The following is a 21,214-nucleotide window of genomic DNA, read 5'->3' on the forward strand; positions in this document are numbered from 1 at the left end:
GTCAAAATGTTCCTCTTTGTGTAGAACTCCCTGTGCTCTGTGCAGTATTTCCTACCTCCCGAGCTAGCAGGTTGGGCTTCCTTCCTTCCTCTACCCTTTATTTTCTGAAATCCCTCTGTTTCTTACTCTCGATTTCATTCCAAACGAGGAAGTGCAGTTGGACCATTTTGGTACCATCAGCATGTTACTGTATGTCTTTAAACCTGTCCTGTCAAAAACATCCTTGCTGGTTTCCTGGCATTGGCCTTCCTATCTCTGATAATCACTGTATTCAGGTTTATTTATAGTGCAGATGAAAACGCTGTCTTTAAAACTAGGGTAGCTGATAGTGTAACGGTTAGAGCCTCTCCTTTTGGCTCCAAAGGTTGCTGGTTCAACTCTTTCCTACGGTTGTAGTACATTTGAGTAAGGGACTTACCCTAGACTGCTCAAGTAAAATTACCCCGCTCTGTAGATAGGAAAATAGTTGTTGATGGCCTAACATTGTAAGTTGCTGTGGAGAAAAGTGTCAGACAGGTAAATAAATGAAAAGATTAGTTGTAATGTGTGATCAGATTTCTGTAGAGTGGTTTTTTTTTACTGGTCAAATTATCGCTCTTACTGAAGTAATCCTTGCATTAAATTTTATTCTTTTCTCAAGGACCAGTTGGTCAAAATACGAATACATGGAAGTAGGAAGAAAGGCGACGTACTGGATTCAGACATTTTAGCTTCCAATGGAGTTATACACATTATCAGCAAGCTGATGGACAGTGTAGCACCCACAGTCAAGAGCGAAAAAGAGGTAGGTGTTTCATGAATTCATCAGTTGGACTGCACCTAAAGTTAATTGTTGTAGACATACTAGACATTCATAGACTTTAATATTTATTCTTACAAACACCTTCATAGCCATGGAACAAAGTATTCTTATCTCTTTTTTCTTTGTTATGTCTTATTCCAGGAGAATCTGATGAAAATTCTGACAGATAATGGGAAATTTTCCAAATTTAGGGATCTATTGGAGGTAACAAACATTCTCATTAAACCTGATAGTTTCCTTTGTTTTAGAATGCTGTCTTCCTGTACCTCGATGGTAAAAGTGCAAAATGCTTTTAGCAACTTTCATGCATTTTCGCTCGTTTCAAATATATAGATATATTGCGTCAAAGTGAGAGTCCATATGAAATCTTCACAAAAATTACAACACTGATCTGTGAGTGTGTACGTGTGTGTGTGCTGATTTGAGGGGAAAGAATCTACTCCCCTGGAGACTGTGTACCTCAGAGATGAGTGTACAGCAGACACAAAAGAGGAAAAGGGGGAAGCACATGTTCGGAAAGAGATCAGAAAGTTCTGAGGAGATGGAGTCTAAAACAGCCAGGAAGCATCAGTCATCTGCACCTTAATGTCTCCGCATGACATCCACTCCAGTCAAAAGTGTTTTACAAAAGGCGTCTTTTCTCAAATGAAATCCCATCTATTTAATGCAGCGCTGCTGCAATCCAGTTTGTTCAGAGAACATTGTGAGAGTCCTCAATATGACGTGTTTTCTAAACTCAGCCTGGACTTTTCTGCAGAGATCCAACATGGCACACTTATTGGATGATCCAAGCCCTTATACCTTATTTGTCCCCACTGATGCGGCCATGAATGTCATGAAGGAAGGGTACCTGGATTACCTCTGCAGTGACCAGGTATTTGGTCTTTATTAGAAGGTTTACTCCACTTACAATATATACTGTATTTGTATTGCATTGTATAACATGCATTAAATACAAAGATTCCTGTTGTTTCAAAACAAAATATGAAGGGCATATGGATAATATATTTTTTTTTTTTACATATATATGACTTCTCACTGAATAAATGAAAACTGGGCCTTAATAATACAATTTGCACAGTTCAAACCTTTAAAATTAATTTGGCCTTTTATATGTGAAAAATTACAGCAATAGAAGATTCCTCTCACTTTGTGTCTGTGTTGAATTTTAGGGTAAAGCCAAGCTTCTGGAACTACTGCGGAATCACATCATCCCGTCTGTGAAGGTGAGACCTCCTTGACCTCTAGGGCCTTGTTAAGGAGGATTCCTAATCTGGGCTCCCCAGCTTCAGCACAGAGGGCCACAGGGTTCATCAGATAGGGTTACTATCCTCCAGCCGGACAGGCAACAGCTCAGTTCCATCCCTGGCTGCTGCAGTTGTTTAGGTCTTAAAATACATTTGAATTAGTGCTTGCTTGAAACAAACCCTTGGTGTCAAGTGAGGTGTTGAGTTCTGGCAAGGTCCTGAGGTCTTGGGGCTGATGGCTGGAGCTGTGTGCCCTTAAGCCTGGGCATGGATAAACTTCCTTGTTCGAAAGAAAATCTGTCCTTCTGTCCTCCCAAGTCTGCATGCCACACGAAATCTTACACAGTCAGGAGTTACAGCAACAGGAATTCAAAAAGACTTGGCTGATTTTTAATTTTTTTTAGAAATTCCGCTGTCAACTAACATTTTTCCATATTCTTGTGTTAAAGCTCGAGGTGGTGAATATGGTTTCCACCGAGAGCTTCATGTCAATGGCTAATCAGCCTCTGGCATTCAATGTCACAAGTAACGTAAGTCTGTAAACTAATGTTATCTTCATTTATAAGTGACTTATAAGTTAAACCGAAACTGTGACCTAGATCTTTCCGTTGCACTTTCTCAGGGGCAAATCCTGGTGAATGAACAAGCGATCCTTGAAGCAGATGTTGAAGCAAAGAACGGGCGTCTGTACTCAGTAGATGGAGTTTTGATTCCCTCATCTATTGAGCCAGTGTTGCCACACAGGTGTGATGTCACGAAGTACAGCATTATCAAGGTGAAAATGAGCAGAAGGCAACCTTTGTTCCATCATCTGTCTTTCTTGCCACTTGTGAGGAATTGTGAGAAACACTCTGCAAATTTTTGTTTTAATTTTCATCTTTTGCTCGGCCCAGGGCTTGTGCGTCAGCTGTACCCAGGTGACAAAGTCAATCTGTCCCTCAGGGGAGCCTCTGGTAAGTTGAAATGTGCCTGGTCAATAAACTGCTGCAGTGAGCACTCCATCTGCTACAGCCTATCCATTTCGGTGCCTTGTGATACTTCTGGCTTTCTATACTGGCTAAGGTCCTATTTTCTAGCACCCAATGGAGAATCGGTGGAAGCAGGTTCAAATTCAGACAAATGGGGAATGAATGTGTGTTTTGGAGGCCTGAAATTCCCTACACATTGAGCACAGGAGCTGAATGTATAGTTGGGGCAGAGACCTCCACCAGACGTATCCACGAAAGCATGTCTGTTTTTTGAAACATGTCCTTATGGTTTCGCAGAACACATTTCAAGGAGTTTGCATCTTCAGAAGATCATTTAGGGGTATAATCATTCCAGTCAGCGGCTGCTCTCTGTCCTGTAACCATACTGAGACCGTAAGTACCCCATCACAGTAGGCCACCTGGGGATTCCTGAGACGTCGGAGTAAGAACCTGCCTCAAGTCTGTGACACAGAATAACCCGCTTCGTGCTCTTCTGCAGATACCGCTCTGCTGTGAGGGGTTCTTTGGGCCAGACTGCAGTGCCTGCCCAGGAGGATTTACCAAGCCATGTTCTGGACACGGCAAGGTAGGTCAAGTGGCCTTCAAGGCAGCTACTGTAAAAAAACGTCCTGTGAAAAATCTCTCACATTGCTGGACTGCACTTAACAGATAAAGGTATTTGTTTAAAGTGGAATTTTCCACTGGAGAGTATATATGATACAGTGACCTGTTCATTCAGCAGAAATTGCAGGGTCCCTGACATAAAAAAATTATTGGCATTTTTAAGCTCAAGTTCTGCGGTTTGATTTAATCGGAGTTCTGCTGGTGCCTTTCCTGTGTGTGTTTCAGTGTATGGATGGTCTCGAGGGCAATGGGACCTGTGTGTGTGATGAGAACTTCAGAGGCTCCCGCTGCCAGTACTGCTCCAGACCAGACAAACATGGGCCCAACTGCGATAAAAGTATGAACACTTGATTGGTGGAGGAGCTTTCTCAGATAAGCTGGGTTTCTTAGTTACCACATAAGATTTTTTTAATCTAAGGGCAAATTCTGAGAAATGGAAATTACTAAAAGAAGAATGCTCAAGATTGCCAGTGGTCATGCTGTTTCATCACGTCCTGCATCTTCTCCGTTTCCCCAGCCTGCCCTTGTATCCATGGCCAGTGTGACAACCGTCCCGAGAGTGATGGTGCCTGCAAGGTGGACAGCTGCCAAATGGGCTTCACCGGGAGGTTCTGTGAACGCAACACAAAGGCCTGTGGCCCCAACGCGCAGTTCTGCCATGCTTATGCCGAGTGCGACTTCAACGAAAAGGCAAAAGGAACAATTAGGTAAGGGTCCAGACCTGAGACCACATGGCGTGGGGATTACAATTAATGGCGAGGACAATAAATAGCCCTTTTTTTAATCAAGATGACGCTTAGTACAGTTGAAAATTACAAATGTATGACATGGAAATTAACTGATGTACTAATTCAAGAAGTTATGACAAAACATTTTCAATCAACATATTTGCCCAGGATATCCCATTCCCGAAACAAGTAGTACTCCTTATCATCTAGATCCACTTTAGTTCCTCCATACTCAGGAAGCAGGACCTTCTCACCAACCTTGACATTGACAGGCTGAAGCTCTCCATTCTTGTTTCTGGCTCCTGGCCCAACTGCCATCACGGTGGCCTGCAATACTTTGCCCTGGGACTTCTCTGGCAGCATGTTGTTGTTTTGGCTGATCCAAGCAGGAGCATCTATTTGCGAAAAACATACCGCGGAAGCGGACACATAGTTCCACTCGATCTGCACTGGAACTTTTTCCAGCTGACCCTGTTGAATGTTCTGATCGACTGTGAAGGAGCTTTGACTCGGATGGCACGATGTAGGAAAGGTCACGATGAGCAAGGAGAGGTCGTGATGTGCTTTCAGAGAAGGGGACCACACACCTCTATTAGTGGTTCTCCTTTTACTCACCCGCTATCTTTGCAGCAAGGTGGACGAGCTCCAGTCCGCAGTTGTTATAAAAAGAGATGCTGGGTGCACCGGTTCCGGACCATGCTGCAAATACAGCCACGTGACTCACAACAGGGCAAAAATAAACCTGCAAGCAGCTTTGGCCACGTGTGCCAAAAACGCAACGTGAAGAGCAGTGAGCTGGAGGCTGTGGCCTATATGATGAAGCGCGTTCCGCACGCACACGAGGGTCCACCGTGAATCCGGCATGGAGCAGCACTCCTGTCGGAACGTGTGATATTGCAGTACTCGGCACCAAGCAGGGATCCAATGCTGTCACAGCACCGGTACCGACATCCATTAAAAGTACACGGTGTAACTTCACCACCCTGTCACTTCAATGCCTTTCTGTTTAATGCATCTGAATGAATGTCCACTTTGCCAAAGTCCTTGTATGTGCAAATGTACTTGGCCAATAAACTGTTACCTTTTTAAATCTTATTATGTTTGAAAGTCACCGTAAACATGCCTACAATAGCACTTCTGTACTTTTTTCTTTTTGATTGCTGTCTTTTTTTGTTGACAGGTGCGTGTGTAAACCTGGTTACCAGGGCGACGGAATCACGTGTGCAGAGATGGATTCATGCGCCCCACCTCACCGCGGCGGCTGCGGTGTCAATGTAGGTGACATGCAAGCACGCAAAATTCAAAACCAAATCAGGATCCCTTTGCTGACGTTTAGCATTCGTGTTTGTATTCTGACTGACCTATAAAACAAATAATCCACAACAAGTCAATATCACATACCCATCCAGGCATATCTTTATGCAAACGTATTGCACACTATATTACTGGAAATGTTCTTCTCCACCTCATTCGGTGAGTCGAAAACCTTGCTTCAAGAAGTTACTCCTTGTCTCCATTTGCACTTATTTCTCAGGCAAAATCATGCTTTGAGTTTTTATTGGGATATCCAAGTTCAAGTACAAGCACTTGTTGCTAAATGCAGTTTTCTTTGACCCTACCAGGCAAAGTGTGTTAAAACAGGCCCGCAGACTCATGTGTGTCAGTGTCTGACTGGCTGGAGGGCAGATGGGGATGAATGCCAGGCCATCAACAACTGTTTGGAGCCAAACAGAGGGGGTTGCCATGACAACGCCACCTGCATTTATGTGGGCCCTGGACAGGTGAGAGAGAAGCGTACCCACCCCTCATGTCTCTTAAGTCGATTCAAAGTGATGCATGTCTGGAACATCCAGCACGTTTTCCGTTTTTTCATTATAGAGCGACTGCGAGTGCAAAAATGGTTTCCGTGGAAACGGACACCAGTGTGAACCCATCAATCAGTGTGTGAGCCAAAATGGTGGTTGCCATTATTTGGTGGGTAACAGGCTTAATTTCCAACCTGTACATGCTGTCCTACTGATTCATTCGTGACTTTTCGTATTCCGACACTTTTTAAATGCCTGTGTCTGCAGGCTACGTGTCAGTACCTGGGTCCAGGTCACTGGAAGTGTGTGTGTGAGGATGGCTATGAAGGGGATGGACAGATCTGTTATGGGACTGTGGCACAGGTGAGAACCTCACGGTGATCAGTTCAGTTATTTGCTGATGTGATTCTCCTGTATGTACTTCCATCCTTGTAGATCTGAAACTCACTGTGTTGTCGCTCTGCAGGAGTTGCTGGGTATTCCAGAAGCTGCTGAGTTCAGCAAATGGGTGAATGTAAGTCTGAAACGTGCTTTATTTGAGAGTCAGCATCTCTGTTTACTGGCCTGCGGTGGTTTTCGCGCATTTATATTTATACAGAGCTCGTCGTCTATTTTTCCAACTTTTTTCCTATTCTGTCATGAGTATAATATACAGTGTAAATTACACGTGTGTGTTGGCAAATTTAACTTCCAAAAATTGTGAAGTCTGTTTGTTTATTGTATTTTTTTTGGCATACATATTCTCAGGATGCCGGCCTCAACCAGATGCTCTCAGAGACCCAGAACTTCACGTTGTTCCTTCCTTCCTCAAGCGCAGTGGAGAACATGGCTAAAGAGGATAAGGACTTCTGGACTGAACAGAGTAACCTAGCCAGCATTGTGAAGTACGACTCCCCCTAGATACCGAAAAATTCCATTTTCTCCCCAGTTTTTCAGTAAACGTTTGCTTCTTTCACTCTGCTTCTCAGACCTTTCATACTGCACTGTAGTGGAAATCCACAACCGTGGAATCTTGGTTCTCATTACCTTGACAAAATCAAACGTCCCTGAAGAATATACTCTTGATGTTGTTTTCCAAGAAGGCAGATTAACACTTGTTGTGCTCACACCTCTAGGTATCACATGGTGCACGGTGTGCATCAGCTGGTGGATCTTCGGAACAGGACGTTCCCACCGCAGCTGGCCTCTTTTCTGAAGAACTGGCTTCCCATTTCCAGAGCCAATGAGGTGAGAGTGGTCCGACAGGTTGGAGCATAGTGTCAAATAGCTGATTTGCGTGCGTCGCCGCATTCATTAATAAATTGTTGCTTGCTTAGAATTCCGATGCGTTATGTAGGCTAATGTCAGATATAATGTGAAGAAATAGAACTCTGTACTTCAGTAACGAAAGGCACCAACTGTAAGTCAATATGTCGGACCGAACGTGAAATGTTAAGCGTTAAATATTGTTTACGATGTTTTGGAATGAACATAGACGAGCCTTAATGTTCAATCAAATCTTTTTATTTCTGCTAGACTATGATTGGAGACAGCACAATTATTTCAGCAGATATTGCAGCGACAAATGGATTGATCCATGTCATCGATTCGGTAAAGTGTGCAAAACGTACATTTATTCACTCATTGATAGCCGCTTGTCCTGGTGTAAGGTTGCAGTGGCCCACAGCCTATCCCAGAAGCATAGGGTGCCAGGCAGGGTACACCCTTGACAGGATGCCAGCTCGGTGCAGAACACCTATATGTTCACACACTGCAACAAATTTAGAGTCACCAGTCAACCTGAAATAAATGCATTTTAAACGTGGGAGGGAACTGGAGAGCTTGGTTAGAAACGCACATTAACATGAGAAGAACGTGCAAACTTCACACGGACGGAACCAGATTCAAACCTACGTCCAAATGCACAACCCAGCTGTGTGAGACATGAGTGTTGCCCGCTGCACCATCGTGCCACTCTTCATTATGTGATTTGACTAAAGAATTGGACTGTACACTGGGGTCACTTCCCACACTCACGACACTGTTTAACAGTGAAAACAAAGTGCTGTGGTCATGGATATGTTGAGGCAGATCCTTGGTCTTTTATTTAAAATGTCATCCTTGGTAAAAGCTAATGGTGACGCAATGGACAAGTTTATGTTTTAATCCTGGAAGCCTCAGAAAAAGGCCAAATGAAGTGATCATGTGCAGATGTCTTTGATTTAACGTGTGACCCCATGTCCACCCATGTGCTCCTCCAACACTTGCAGGTCTTGGTTCCAAACCGGAAGCTGAGCGAAGGCCTTACTGAACAGCTGAGCCAGAGGCCTGAGTTTTCTATGTTCAGGCAATACCTCATTGTACGTAACACCTATACCTGTGTCCATAGTTTTTACACAGTCGAACCTGATCGTGTATTGTATATAATATAAAATTTTGATCCTATTTTCTTCCCCTTCATGAACTTTCCTTAAACCTACCTAAACTGCCTTGTAATTACGTCGCAACGTTGACATGATTTTTTTTATTATTCCTAATATTAGGTTTTCATGCCAGACATTTTTTTCTTTATCAGCTATTAATTTAATTCTTTTGCAGCAATATAACCTGACACAGGAAATCGAGGAGTCGTCTGCATACACAGTGTTTGCGCCCACTGACAGCGCTATCGGGGAATACCTAAAGAAGACCGGCAACTCTTCCTTGGTACGCTCTCTTTTATTGTATGAGTGGTTTTGATGGAGTCTATAGGCAACATAAAAACATCAGTGGTTTTTATTTAGTGTTTTGGTTCAGTTTTTTTTTTTTTTTTTTTTTAAAAACTTCATTTATTTTACCAGTCCATAATAATCAGACAGGAGCAGAACAGCACAGAATCTTTCTCATGTTTATTAGTCCATGCTGACTTGACAGCTTCGTACAGTGCCACATACATAAGACTTTTTGTTCTTGTGCTGTCGTTGTTTTCAGACTGCGAATATCACCCGCTATCACATCGTCCTGTCAGACAAGCTCATGCAGAAAGACCTGCGGGATGGCACATACTTGACGACCATGCTGGGCTTCAACTTTCAAGTGGGCATCTTCCTGAGAGACAACAGAGTGGGTCCCTGAAGCACGTCTCCTCTTCCGTTCACGCAGTAACAGCTTTACGGAGGGTGGAAAAGTCCACTGTAACCGCATTATAATATACTTTGTAGGCTGCCATTTTTCAAAACAGTGGAGAAGGTATAAAAGAGGCAAAGGGAAGGTTAACAAACTGTAGAGCATCCTACGGCCTCTATATCTAAGAGTTTTGTGCTGCTTCTCTATCATCCTCTACCTCTAGTTCAAGCATTCAGTTTTGAGTATATATGTATTGCTTATCTGTGCTTCAAGGCAAATAACATAAAACTTCTACTGTTTTTAAGTTTGTTGTATTTATGATTTATTATTATTACACTTCTATAGGGTGTTAATGAATTTCATGTGATGTGTGGAGCAAATGAAGGCAGTGAGGAGCCACCAGGGAGCACTAGAACCCCTATCTGGTTCTCTATGGGGCTTTCTTATTTACGCCGTGTCGTAAATATTCCTGCCGGAAGACTCAGGGCTGAGTCCAGCAGGTTTTCCAGTTGTCCCCATCAGCAGAAAGGGAGTTTCATGGGTACTTGTCACTGAAGGCCAAAAACTGAATGTATTGGTCCAAAGTACTTCTGGAACAAAAACTTCCTGGACTCTGGCCTTTGAGGCTATACTAGAATAACCCTCTTATACACTCAGTATCACTGTGTCTGTTTGATATTAACAATCAACATACAGCAAGAGGAGTCACACGTTTAATGTTAATCCAATGAAAATATAATATGATGTAATGATATTAATATGCTAACTGTAAACCAGCAGTTCAGGGCTCCCCATCCTTACTTTGTCTGGAACAGACCGAAAGATATGCTTTTCTCTAACTGGCCTTGCGAACCGAATGAATAGTTTAACTTAATAGCTCCGTATGTGCTTTTTTTCCACCACACTTCTGGATTATTAATTCAGTTTGGATTGTCCTTGCGGAAAAGCAAAGCGCTGTAAACCTCCGTTACCCATCAACTTGCGCCTCGGGTGTCAAATAAGTGTAATAATCAAAATATCTGTGTTCCCTTTCAAAGCAGGTGTTTGTCAATGATGCCCTGGTGAACCTTACAGATGTGGAGACTGACAAAGGAGTGATCCATGGTCTCTCCTCGGTTCTGGAAATTGTAAAAAACCGCTGTGACAGCGAGCGCTCCTTATATACGCTGGTACTGTCCTTCCTCTAGGTTTTGTTATTTAAAGAAATTTCATTTTGGCTTACGTGTTATACGACAAACTGTAAGTTTTGAACTAGCAACATTAGGCCATGTAGGATTTAATAAGATGAACTCGATCGACTCATTTCATCACCATTCTCCGTTTCCGATCCGATTTCTGCCCGAGTGATCAATACAAGTTTTGTGCCCTTTCTCTAGGAACCCTGTCAGGACTGTTTTTCAAAGATACCTTGCCCACCTGGAATGACACCAGTAGTAAGTTGCATGTATGTCTGTCACCTGTCCCTCAGATTCCTGTTTCTATTTTGATGGAAGCACATGACCCACAGGTGCTGTAACTTCTGCGTGGCCTTTTATTGATTTTCTTTGACTGTGAACTCATGCTGTCATTTTCAGCCTGTTGTTGTTCCGTACCAGGTTAGTCGATTGGGGACCTGTTTGTTCAAACGCACATTTGAGAGCAAGCAGCTCTTGACCTTGGGCTGCAGAGCGATGTGCAAAAAGAAAATTATTGTGAGTAATTCCTGTTTGATTAAAAACATCCTAAGGTCTTATATTGTCGTAAACCGAGGGGGATTTTGATGGCGTCAAAGCCCAGCCGAAACAGTTGTGCTGTAAAGGTGAATCTGCAAGGAATTCTAAGTGAGATGCGCTTTGATAATGCACACGTGTCTGTCTTGCAGAAAAGGCAGTGCTGCGCAGGGTACTTCGGGGACCAGTGTGAGCCGTGTCCCGGGCCGGTCGGGCTGCCCTGCTTCGGGAACGGAGCGTGCCACGACGGGACCAACGGCACAGGGGTGTGTCGGTGCAGCAAAGGCTTTGACGGGACGGCCTGTGAATCCTGTCAGACTGGCAAATATGGAATGAGCTGTGACCAAGGTGTAGTACCTCACGCAGCACCCTCAACTCAGGGCTGGAACTTGTAGCGGAAATGGCTTTTCTTCCCACTGTAGACCTCGTCGGTTACATCTTGTTTTGCTTTTACCTGCATTAAGCGTTCGTTTGCCGTCTAGTGTATTTTCACAGTCGAAGACATTTTATAGTCCGTGGCCCCTTCTGGTTTACGAAGTCCCAATATCGACAGTGGTATTGGAGAGAACGATAAGCTGTCACCTCCACAGGTGGCCTCGCATCCTCTGAAGTTTGAAAGCATCGCTTTGTACAGGTAGAGCAACAACCTGTAAGTTTTCAGGTTTGTTGCAGCAACACTTTAATTTGTTTTTAATGGGCTTGGGTCATGCATACATAGCATCAGGCAGTTAGTCACGTGTACCTTACCAAAGGAGAAAGTAAATTTGGTTTGTTCTTTCTTTGTTTGTGTTGATGGGATAAAGAGAAGTAGGACTCTTATTGCTGGGGGTTGACATGGAAGTTGCGAACCTGTGAAGTTGGAGCTGAAATCGAGGTTGGCTTACGTGGTCTTTCCCTCCTGCAGAATGTCAGTGTGTGCAGGGCAGGTGCAGCGAAGGGCCACAGGGCACCGGGGCATGTGAGTGCGACATGGGCTGGCGTGGTGTGAACTGCGACACGGGTATGAATCTTTCTGACCTCAATCCTCCAGCCTTAGAGGTTGGGTCTTCAAAAACGTGCAACGGCAGCAACCATTTAAACTGGAACCGCTTTCCTCATATCTCCGCAGTTATTACGCAGGACACCTGCAAAGGAAAATGTCACACAAGTGCCAAGTGAGAAGCCGTCACTCCGGATACTGACAAGGCTTGGCAAAACACCATTGCGCTTGTAATTTTTAAAAAATGTTTAAAAACTTTATTTAAAATCTATTCCCGCTCATTCTCTCCGTGCGCTTCAGCTGTCTGATGCTACCTGACGGCTCCTCGACCTGCAAATGCGCTGCCGGGTTTGAGGGCAATGGCACGTACTGCTCAGGTGAGAAAAGTGATAGAGAGATATTTTTAAAGGACTCACCAGATGTTTCCAACAGAAATCCATGCGGAGTAGAAAACGGCTGCATCGCTTATTAATGTGACACTGTTACCAGTCTTACCACATGAAGACTCATCTTGACCAGGAATCAAGATCAAGAAGAAGCAGTTGATCAGGGGTGAACTTTCATACATTAGAAAGCGATCCTATTTACGCCTCTCTCTCGCCGTCTCGCTTTCCCCAGTGGTGGATGCATGCAAAGACAACAACGGCGGGTGCTCTGCCAATGCCATTTGTAAACAGACCCTGCCGGGTAGGAGGCGGTGTGTGTGTCACACAGGATACACTGGAGATGGGCTGGTGTGTGTAGGTAGGTGCGCAGCTCTTGTGGACAAGTTCCGCCAAGGTTTGCGTATAACTTTTTCTCTGAAGGTCCTCAAAAAGTGAGGATAATTTGCAGATACTGTGCAGCATGTTGCTTGTGGACTGTTTATCTTTACACTTTACTTGCATGTCTAGATACGCAGTAAGTGAAGCACAGCTTTTTGTATCCAATGCCGTTGTTTTCATAGTACATGTGATTCAGTAGCTACCTACCAAAGACATGTCGGAACAGGAAAATAGGTATAGGTGGTAAATGACTGACTTACAGCGTTATTAAACATAGCTTTTTTGTGCTTTTTCTCTGGAGAAATTAACCCATGCCTGGCGGGCAATGCAGACTGCCACGTGAATGCCATGTGTTTGCATACTGGACCAAATAAGGTGGGCAGAGGTCGGCTCCTCAGCGAGTCTCTCGATCGTTTAGAAAGTCGGTCAATTGGTCTGTTAGTCACGTAGTCAGTCTGTCCGTCAAGCGGTCAGGATTCCACTGTGTCCTTCTCGAGCAGCATGTCACACAAAGGCGAGCGGAATGAAAATCAGCCACTGAGTGTAAGTTAGGATGGAGAGGCTCAGAGAGTAATAGCAATGTGTAGAGTAATGGTCATCTACAGGAGTGGAAACACAACAGAATAACTGTGCAGAAAGAGAAAGCAGAATCAGTGATTCTGAACATTATGGGTCTCTGCCTTCTAATGTTTCCTCCTTCGCAGGCGGCTTGTATGTGCCACAATGGATACTCAGGAGACGGGAAAACCTGTGCGCCCATAGATCTCTGTCAGAAGGTAACAACCGTTTGTGACTCGAGTGAAAATCATCCTGAATATTCTCATGAGACCCACCGATAATCAAAGATTAAATTGGTTATGAAATGCATTTTATGGTTGTATATGTACGATGAAACTTTTGTTAATTATGTTTCCAGTGTTTTCTAAGCAAGCCTGACAGATTACAGGTATATTTTAGGTGCAGTACTGCAATGATGGATGGATGGATAGATAGATAGATAGATAGATAGATCCCACAAGGGAAATTATTATGCTGCAGCAGCAGAATACAAGTCTGAAAATACTTGCAATATAAAAAATTTAAAAACAAGTGGAAAAATACAAGATAAAAATATGTACAATTATATATACAGTTGGAGGAATAATAAATAAGTATATTAAATAAATAAATCAAAGCAGTATATAGTGCAAGTTGTGCAGAATGGTAATATAATCATTATGAGTAGTAACAAAATGAACTAACAATAGTGCTGAATAGTTCATCTGTCACACAGAGGTGAGCTGTTGAACGGTGTTATTGCGAACGGTAGGAACGATTTCCTGAACCGTTCTTTACGACAGCGGAGCTGAATGAGTGCGATGCTAGAACGGTTCGCTCATCTTTGGCAGAGAAACGGCGGCTGCCACGCTCTGGCCCAGTGCGAGATGACCGGGCCGGACGAGAGGAACTGCAGCTGCAAGGAAGGTTACACCGGAGATGGGCTGACCTGCAAAGGCACCGTTTTCTCCGTAAGGACCGCAGTTGGATGCCTTTGCTGCTTTCCTCAGCCTTGTTTCAGTGTCACGGCGGCGGCTTCTGCGCTGTTCACTTGTCTGTTTCTCTGAAGAAATTTTAAAAATCTTTTGCGTTTTTCTGCTTGTCTGTTCAGTCTATTCCACTGAGTCCTGTCTGATACATTCTTTCCTTCAGGAGATATTCCATAACAGGAAACTAAGAGAATTCTTTTTCCAAATGACGGTATGAGCATTTTAAACCTAATAGATTTTTAATTAATCGGAGTGCTTTTATTAATCGTATCTAAGCGTGATTTGTTGGATTTAACTGAACCAAAAAAACCAAAACCTGTTTTCTCTGGCAGTTTACTGTCATTCTTAGTAGCTGTGATAAAGACCTTTGGTGGAAATTGTGTTTTTGCTATTTCTGTTATGTGGCACTCAGTGTCTCTCTCTCTGCAATGTGCCTATTTCAGGTGGTGAGGATGAATGATCTAAGAGGAAATGGTCCATTCACAGTCTTTGCTCCCAACACAGAGACCTTCAGAAAAGAAAGTGTGAGATTTCCCTCATTTTGACAGTCGCGGAGCTCGTACATTTTTATTGTCCGTTCATCTAAAGTGCAAGTAAAATAACCGCGGTCTGAAGGCATGCAGGTGCAAGTTCATTAGATGTGCAGCTGGTCCATGTGTGCAAGACTGAGGTACGTGCTTGTTTTATGAGTTTTTGTCTTCGCACTCCAGCTGAGAGAGTGGAGAGTTCAGGGAGTTATGCCTCACATCCTCCGTAACCACATCGTCGCGTGTCGCACGCTACACCACGAGGAGTTAAAGACTCCCAGGAATGTCACCACACTGCATGGGGAGACGCTAAGCATCACCTATTCCCAGGTAATTCCAGGAGCCTTTACCATCACCCACCTCCACAGCAGTCCTTACAGACCTTCAAATACCTGTGAGTTTGTGCTTATATCTTCCTTTCAGGGTGATATATATATCAACAATAAAGCCAAGGTCGTTTTCGCTGATGATGTGAGTCTGAATGGTATCATCTACGAGATTGATGCTGTCCTATTGCCAGAGAGTGTACAGAGAGCTCCGAAGGGCGGCGGCGAAGATCAGGCAGTATGTTTGCAGCTTCTTTATCCCCTTTATTCTCATTTCTGTACATTAACACCTATTTTAAACAATGAAATACAGTACAGGCTTTCTTTGCGTAATGAGCACAATGCCTTCTTGAACCTCTACTAGTAAAGTGAATTCTTGTACAGCAAATCTTTAGTTACTGTTAATTGAAATGGGAAAAATAAATACACTGGGCTGCCAAATTACAAACACAGAGAGACCGGAAGTCTGATCATTACTCAAATTTTTTTTAGAAGTCCAGCAACTGAGTCATAATCAGGAAAAACTTAATAATACAGTCTTCATTGATTTATTCATGGTTTAGGTTCTCCATAAAACATCATATAAAGGCATAATGAATTTAAAAATTGCTTTAAGACTATTTATTCTTTTTTCTTTAACTGCTCATCCAGAGCAGGGTTTCATTGTTCTAGGACTAATTCTGGAAACATATGGCATGAAGCATTTGTCAGTGTAATGCATTTCTGAACCACAAAAGGTTCCCCATTTTTCACCAAATGTGCAAAATTTCTACTTTTTTAAATACAGAGAAAATCTAATTCAGAACTAAATTCAGATTATCAGAACTTCTCTGAATGCCTTTAAATCCAGGCTTAAGACCCACATGTTCAAAATCTCAAATGTGGAACACATTTGCGTGCTCCCTTTTTCTTTCTCCCTGTCCCCCTTTACCTTTCTTTTTTTTCATTTTACTTGTTTATTTATTCTGGTGTTCTTAGGCGGAATGGTGGCACAGCAGATAGAGCTGGTGCCTCAAAACTCCTGGCTCAGTTCTCTCCGTGTTCACATGTGTTTCCTTTGGGTGCTTCAGTTGCCTCTCATAATCTATAGACGTATTTCAGATGAAATGTTCCCTGTAAATTACCTTTAGTGTGCATGTATGGCTGCCCTGTGATGGACTGGTATCGGGGGTTTACCCTGCCTAGCCTGGCACCCAGTGCTTCTGGAATAGGCTCCAGGATTTCTGTTCTCCTAAGGCATTTCTTGTAAGTGGAGTTGATTACTTGTTATGCAAACAGTGTACAAACTGCATATGCATCTAAGTACAAATCCTCATAATGTGTGTGTTCGTTATGCAAGGGAAGCCTGTACGCAGTGAGTTGGTTCATTCATACTGCAGTCTTCTGTGTAAAAGCATTATGTGCATCTATACATCAACATCAGTCATTTGTATTTGTCTCAATAAAATGATATCCGTTTTGTGTTCCAACAGCAAAACCTCACAGATTTGGCCAAGGACTTTGGATATAAAACTTTCAGTAAATTGCTGGAGGTCAGCATCACTTTTTGAATTTCCTCTCTTGTATCCTGTGTGGCATTCCTGGACAGTTACTGCTTTGTCTGCCTATCCCGAAACGGGTATTGTGTTGTTCTAGGACACCGGGGTGTTGAATTTGTTGTACGACCACCTCCATCAGCCTGTCACGCTATTCTGGCCTACGGACCGGGCCATGGACAGCCTTCCCCAGGCACAGAAAGATTTCCTCTACAACAACCAGAACCGTGCCCAGTTAGTTGAGTACCTCAAATATCATGTGGTTCGCGATGCTGAGGTGAGGACCTCCCACCTGCTATTACACACTACTAGGCCTTCTTAATCAAACATTGTTAACCTTCAATACGCTCTTCCACCCTTCCAAGGTGCAAACCAGTGATCTGGTATACTCCACTTTGACTACCCTCCAAGGCTCTGAACTCCGGGTCACCTGTGGGGAAGAAGACAGAATAGTGAGTGTTGAATGTGTTAAACGTTATATGTGTTTCTGAACTGTTGGGATGTTGGGCTTAGAACAATTCTAAAACTGTTGTTATAAAAATGGTAATTTTTTTGTTATAAAGATAGAACAAGTGACTCCTTCTTCTGCACCTGGATGTTTACCAACCCTTGAAGGTCTGCTGTCCTGTGTCCGACAGGGTGACCTCTTTCTGAATGACAGGAAGTGCAGGATTGTGCGGAGACATATGGCCTTCAATGGAGGGATTGCTTATGGGATTGACTGCCTGCTGACTCCTCCGAGCCTCGGAGGACGCTGTGACACCACAAACGTCCTTGAGATCAAGGCAGGCATTGCATCAGAGTCAACAAGTGCCACATGCACTATTCTGGTCACCTAGGAAAACATGGTGGTGATTAATAGGACCTGATTCTGTCATCATCTCACAGGCTGCATGTGGGCAGTGTTCCAGATCTCAGCAATGTCCCCCAGGAAGTAAACTAAAGGTATGAATATCTCCTATCTATGCAGGTATCTTCTACTCTACAGTCAGCTTCAGGGAAAACATGGGCAGTAGTTAGGCAGGTGAACAGAAGGCACCCCAAGCACTATAACTTGTCGTTGTCACCGTACAGGTAATGTGATTTGTGAAAGACACAGAATAACTTTGTATAAGTTCTGTTTCTGAATTTTAAAAAAATTGCATGCACATATCTGTCAGGTAACAGGTATCGCTGTAGTCACTCAAAAATACATACCCTTCTTTCCTATATCAGGTTAGAAATTATTGCAACAGCATTTTTGCCCATTTTCTAGTCATATTACTTCCATGAAAGTGCACTCATTCTCAACACAAGTCCCATTCCTGCTTATCAGTTCAGAGCAGTCGTTCAACGCAGTAACAAAGAAAACATGGAATAAACATTGTGTATTTAAGGAAATTACAGAATGCGATGAATGAATTATCTCCGGAAACTTAATTCTGCGTACTGCAGCACAAAATGGGAGAACAGTGTCCTTTCGTATTGACAGTCTCAAGAAATTACAACCATTGGTCAATTTGAATCAAATAACACAACTAAAACAACAGAATTATCATAATTTATGATAAGTTTTTAGAAATATATTTAGCTAATGCTTTTCTCCAAAGTGACTTAGTGTCACAATTATTTACCCTTTTATACAACAGAGTAATTTTTACTGTATCCATTTAAGGTAGGTACCTTGTTCAAGGATGAACCTAGGTCCTTTGAGACCTTATAGAAATAAATTATAAATCTGTTACGTTTTATTTCTTGCTGTTCGAAACTGGTGACTGGTGAGGGATAAGAGTGAGGGACTCAATGCGGGTTCTCTCTGACCGGGATGCACACTCTGGTCTCCTAGTTGGGGTCGTGCACCTTACTACTGCCAGGGGAGATGTAAATAAATGCTTGGGAGCACATTGTTCCTCCTCCCTCCTTCTTTGTGCTACCTCCCAAACACACACCTCTAGGCATGAGTGCCAGCGTTACAGGAACAGCACCGATTGCATGCGTAGCTTGTTATGCAGGCTATGATGGGATGGGACGGTTAGTAGCGTAGCTGTTAGAGCCCTTTCCTTTGCACCCCAAGGTCACAGTTTTAAATCCTACCTCCAGCTGTAGTATTGTTGAGCATGGTATTTACCCTAAATTGCTCCAGTAAATTACCCAGCTGTAGAAATGGGTAAAGAATTGTCAGATGTTTTGGAGAAAAGCATCAACTAAATGAATCAATGTGTACCTTTACAAATGCATAAATAAAACATCGATGTTGCAATCAAATGAAGATCATCTAGCAATAGTGTAAGTAACACTGCACAGCACTGTTGGGTTAGTGCCGACATGATTTTTGCAGCACAAAGGACACTGACAGTGACCTTGGGAAATTTATTTCTTTATGTCATGAACATCCATGAGCCAAATTATCAAAATGTCTCTGTCTGGTGCCTCACCCTGTGCTTGTGCGGTAGACTTTGGACCACTGTTTCCTTGCATTAGGCAAGTGGTTATCGTCAATAAATAAAGGAATGAAAGTATGACATTAAAAAACACAGAAATTCTAATTTTGGTTACGAATACAAAATATGTTGCTGTTGCTATTGTCATGCATAAAATGTTCTTTTTTTACTTTTATTTTAGTTTTCTAATTCATTTTAAGTGACACATTTTCCGTCCAGGAACCAATTATTTTTTCCGGAAGAAATAATGGTAATTCAATCCCCCGCCTGAGAAAATTTGCCTTATGGGGTGATTTCTCAGAGCGATTTAACCCCGTTAAGCGAGAGGGGTGGGTGTACCATAAAACAGTCATAAAGAAATATACAGCCTGAATCCTTTTTAAAAAAAATCTAGCTGTTTATGTAAAATTATGCTTCCTCTTTTTTTCTTACCACAATGTGGATGCAGGAGATCAGTAAATGCGGCCTGCCAAATCGTATTACGAACCAAATGATGCAGTGTCAATCCATATGCAGCGTGCCCTTCCGGACTCCCAAATGCTGTCCTGGGTACTACGGTCGAGACTGCTTGGGTAAGTGTCAACATCGTCTCGAAAATACCGTTGTCCTCGCTGATCTGCGTTGCCGAAGGAATTTCCAGTGATTTTACCGCTTCGCGTTGCCTTCTTCCCGGGCCTGCAGCCTGCCCTGGGGGGCCAGAATCTCCTTGCGGAAGCCGCGGGAAGTGTGACGAGGGGCACCTGGGGAATGGCACCTGCACGTGTGACCCCGGCTTCCGGGGTGCGGCCTGTGAGCTCTGCCTCGAAGGCCACTATGGATCCTCCTGCCAGAGTGCGTACGGGCCCTCCCGGATACTCTGCTCAACCATTCTGCCCCCTTTGCCTTATTCCCCCAACCCTGTGCCACCCCTTACTCATATTTAAGGTTTTCTCGCAATACTTGATCTTCACCCGTTTCAAGAATTTATAAAGTATATAAAAATCAAGGTAGAGCAAATTTGCATACGTGCAAAAGGTTTTTCATAGCACGTAAAGGGGCACGATGTGTCAGACGGAAGAAGGCTGGCAACACCGCGTGCCAAAGTCCGAGGATTATCTGGGTCGCTCTAAATAGAGTGCTGACTGCCTGGAGCACACAGTGCCTCACTTTAGTGTAATGTAATAATTAATCCATTTAAGTGATCAGTTCACGTTCCGGCATACATACGAGTATGTTATTCGTGCGATGAAGAGCGTGAAATATGTGGCCTGATTAAGATTAAGGTGAAGATCCCAGTCGAAATACGATGCAGCGTTCGCTTGTTTTTCTTCATGTCCCTGCAACGTTTTTTCCTTTTGGTCTTTGGGACTGCAGCTTGCAACTGCACCGAACATGGGTCGTGTGATCGGGGCAGGATGGGAACCGGTTCCTGCTTCTGCGACCAGGGCTGGACCGGGCCTCGCTGCGAGTCCCAGCTAGGTAAACTGAAGCGGGGCAGCTTCCTCTGCTCTGCGGGCCTCGAAGTGCACCTCCTTCCGGCTGCTTACGGTTCATCTAGCGTTCGGCAGAAACGGCGTCATCCTCGGTGCGACCGGATGCCAATCTGACCAGTGCCCTCCTCCTCTCAGCCGCAGAGCCCGCCTGTACCCCGGCGTGCTCGCCCAATGCCGTGTGCAAGGCGAACAACACCTGCGAGTGCAAGCCGTTTTACGACGGAGACGGAATCGCTTGTACAGGTGGGCTGGAAATTCTACCGACGTTAAATTTAAATGGCAGCAGAAAGCACTGTCTGCCTCGCCAACCGGTGCCTCACTCTGTCGCCCAGTTGCTGACCTCTGCAAGCTGAACAACGGCGGGTGTTCCAAGGTTGCCAAGTGCACCCAGAAGGGGGTGAAGGTGACTTGCGCCTGTCTCAAAGGGTACCAGGGAGATGGTCACGCATGCGCACCCATCAACCTGTGCTCTGCTGCCGATGGAGGGGGCTGCCACGAGCACGCAACCTGCACCATGCTTGGCCCGGTGAGAACCAACCCCCTGCCCGTTACCTTTACCCCGCTTTTACTCCTGTTATGCTTGCAGCCCTAACAACCAGCCAGGATGTTTCGCGTAGGCGCACCTTTAGACTGTCGTCCTTCAGATGTTGTTTCTCAAAACTTTTTGCTTTGCTCCAGACTTTTTTGGATCCATTACT

The 21,214-nt window shown here is 43.8% G+C and overlaps 1 protein-coding gene across 2 annotated transcripts in view; it reads left to right on the forward strand.

Moving 5' to 3' along the window:
• stab2 (stabilin 2) overlaps window positions 1-21,214 on the forward strand; it is a 35,861-nt gene that overhangs the window by 9,267 nt on the left and 5,380 nt on the right. Inside the window, exons 13-59 of one of the 2 annotated variants that reach the window (XM_029247172.1) lie at window positions 641-784; window positions 944-1,006; window positions 1,560-1,676; window positions 1,975-2,028; window positions 2,499-2,579; window positions 2,672-2,824; window positions 2,943-3,002; window positions 3,315-3,410; window positions 3,517-3,603; window positions 3,867-3,978; window positions 4,159-4,348; window positions 5,550-5,643; window positions 5,992-6,150; window positions 6,248-6,343; window positions 6,442-6,537; window positions 6,641-6,688; window positions 6,922-7,058; window positions 7,290-7,401; window positions 7,690-7,764; window positions 8,424-8,513; window positions 8,752-8,859; window positions 9,124-9,255; window positions 10,296-10,427; window positions 10,635-10,691; window positions 10,854-10,949; window positions 11,120-11,315; window positions 11,872-11,967; window positions 12,076-12,121; window positions 12,247-12,323; window positions 12,565-12,690; window positions 13,012-13,085; window positions 13,415-13,486; window positions 14,099-14,218; window positions 14,400-14,447; window positions 14,680-14,760; window positions 14,947-15,093; window positions 15,187-15,327; window positions 16,562-16,621; window positions 16,725-16,901; window positions 16,990-17,076; window positions 17,263-17,409; window positions 17,513-17,569; window positions 19,493-19,616; window positions 19,726-19,875; window positions 20,398-20,502; window positions 20,652-20,759; window positions 20,849-21,042. In XM_029247172.1, the coding sequence (XP_029103005.1) occupies window positions 641-784; window positions 944-1,006; window positions 1,560-1,676; window positions 1,975-2,028; window positions 2,499-2,579; window positions 2,672-2,824; window positions 2,943-3,002; window positions 3,315-3,410; window positions 3,517-3,603; window positions 3,867-3,978; window positions 4,159-4,348; window positions 5,550-5,643; window positions 5,992-6,150; window positions 6,248-6,343; window positions 6,442-6,537; window positions 6,641-6,688; window positions 6,922-7,058; window positions 7,290-7,401; window positions 7,690-7,764; window positions 8,424-8,513; window positions 8,752-8,859; window positions 9,124-9,255; window positions 10,296-10,427; window positions 10,635-10,691; window positions 10,854-10,949; window positions 11,120-11,315; window positions 11,872-11,967; window positions 12,076-12,121; window positions 12,247-12,323; window positions 12,565-12,690; window positions 13,012-13,085; window positions 13,415-13,486; window positions 14,099-14,218; window positions 14,400-14,447; window positions 14,680-14,760; window positions 14,947-15,093; window positions 15,187-15,327; window positions 16,562-16,621; window positions 16,725-16,901; window positions 16,990-17,076; window positions 17,263-17,409; window positions 17,513-17,569; window positions 19,493-19,616; window positions 19,726-19,875; window positions 20,398-20,502; window positions 20,652-20,759; window positions 20,849-21,042 (5,022 nt within the window). The remainder of the gene's footprint in view (window positions 1-640; window positions 785-943; window positions 1,007-1,559; window positions 1,677-1,974; window positions 2,029-2,498; window positions 2,580-2,671; window positions 2,825-2,942; window positions 3,003-3,314; window positions 3,411-3,516; window positions 3,604-3,866; window positions 3,979-4,158; window positions 4,349-5,549; window positions 5,644-5,991; window positions 6,151-6,247; window positions 6,344-6,441; window positions 6,538-6,640; window positions 6,689-6,921; window positions 7,059-7,289; window positions 7,402-7,689; window positions 7,765-8,423; window positions 8,514-8,751; window positions 8,860-9,123; window positions 9,256-10,295; window positions 10,428-10,634; window positions 10,692-10,853; window positions 10,950-11,119; window positions 11,316-11,871; window positions 11,968-12,075; window positions 12,122-12,246; window positions 12,324-12,564; window positions 12,691-13,011; window positions 13,086-13,414; window positions 13,487-14,098; window positions 14,219-14,399; window positions 14,448-14,679; window positions 14,761-14,946; window positions 15,094-15,186; window positions 15,328-16,561; window positions 16,622-16,724; window positions 16,902-16,989; window positions 17,077-17,262; window positions 17,410-17,512; window positions 17,570-19,492; window positions 19,617-19,725; window positions 19,876-20,397; window positions 20,503-20,651; window positions 20,760-20,848; window positions 21,043-21,214) is intronic. The other variant, XM_029247173.1, reaches the window with a different exon arrangement.

This window comes from Scleropages formosus, chromosome 21 (assembly GCF_900964775.1).
Source record: "Scleropages formosus chromosome 21, fSclFor1.1, whole genome shotgun sequence".
In the NCBI taxonomy this organism is placed as follows: Eukaryota; Metazoa; Chordata; class Actinopteri; order Osteoglossiformes; family Osteoglossidae; genus Scleropages; species Scleropages formosus.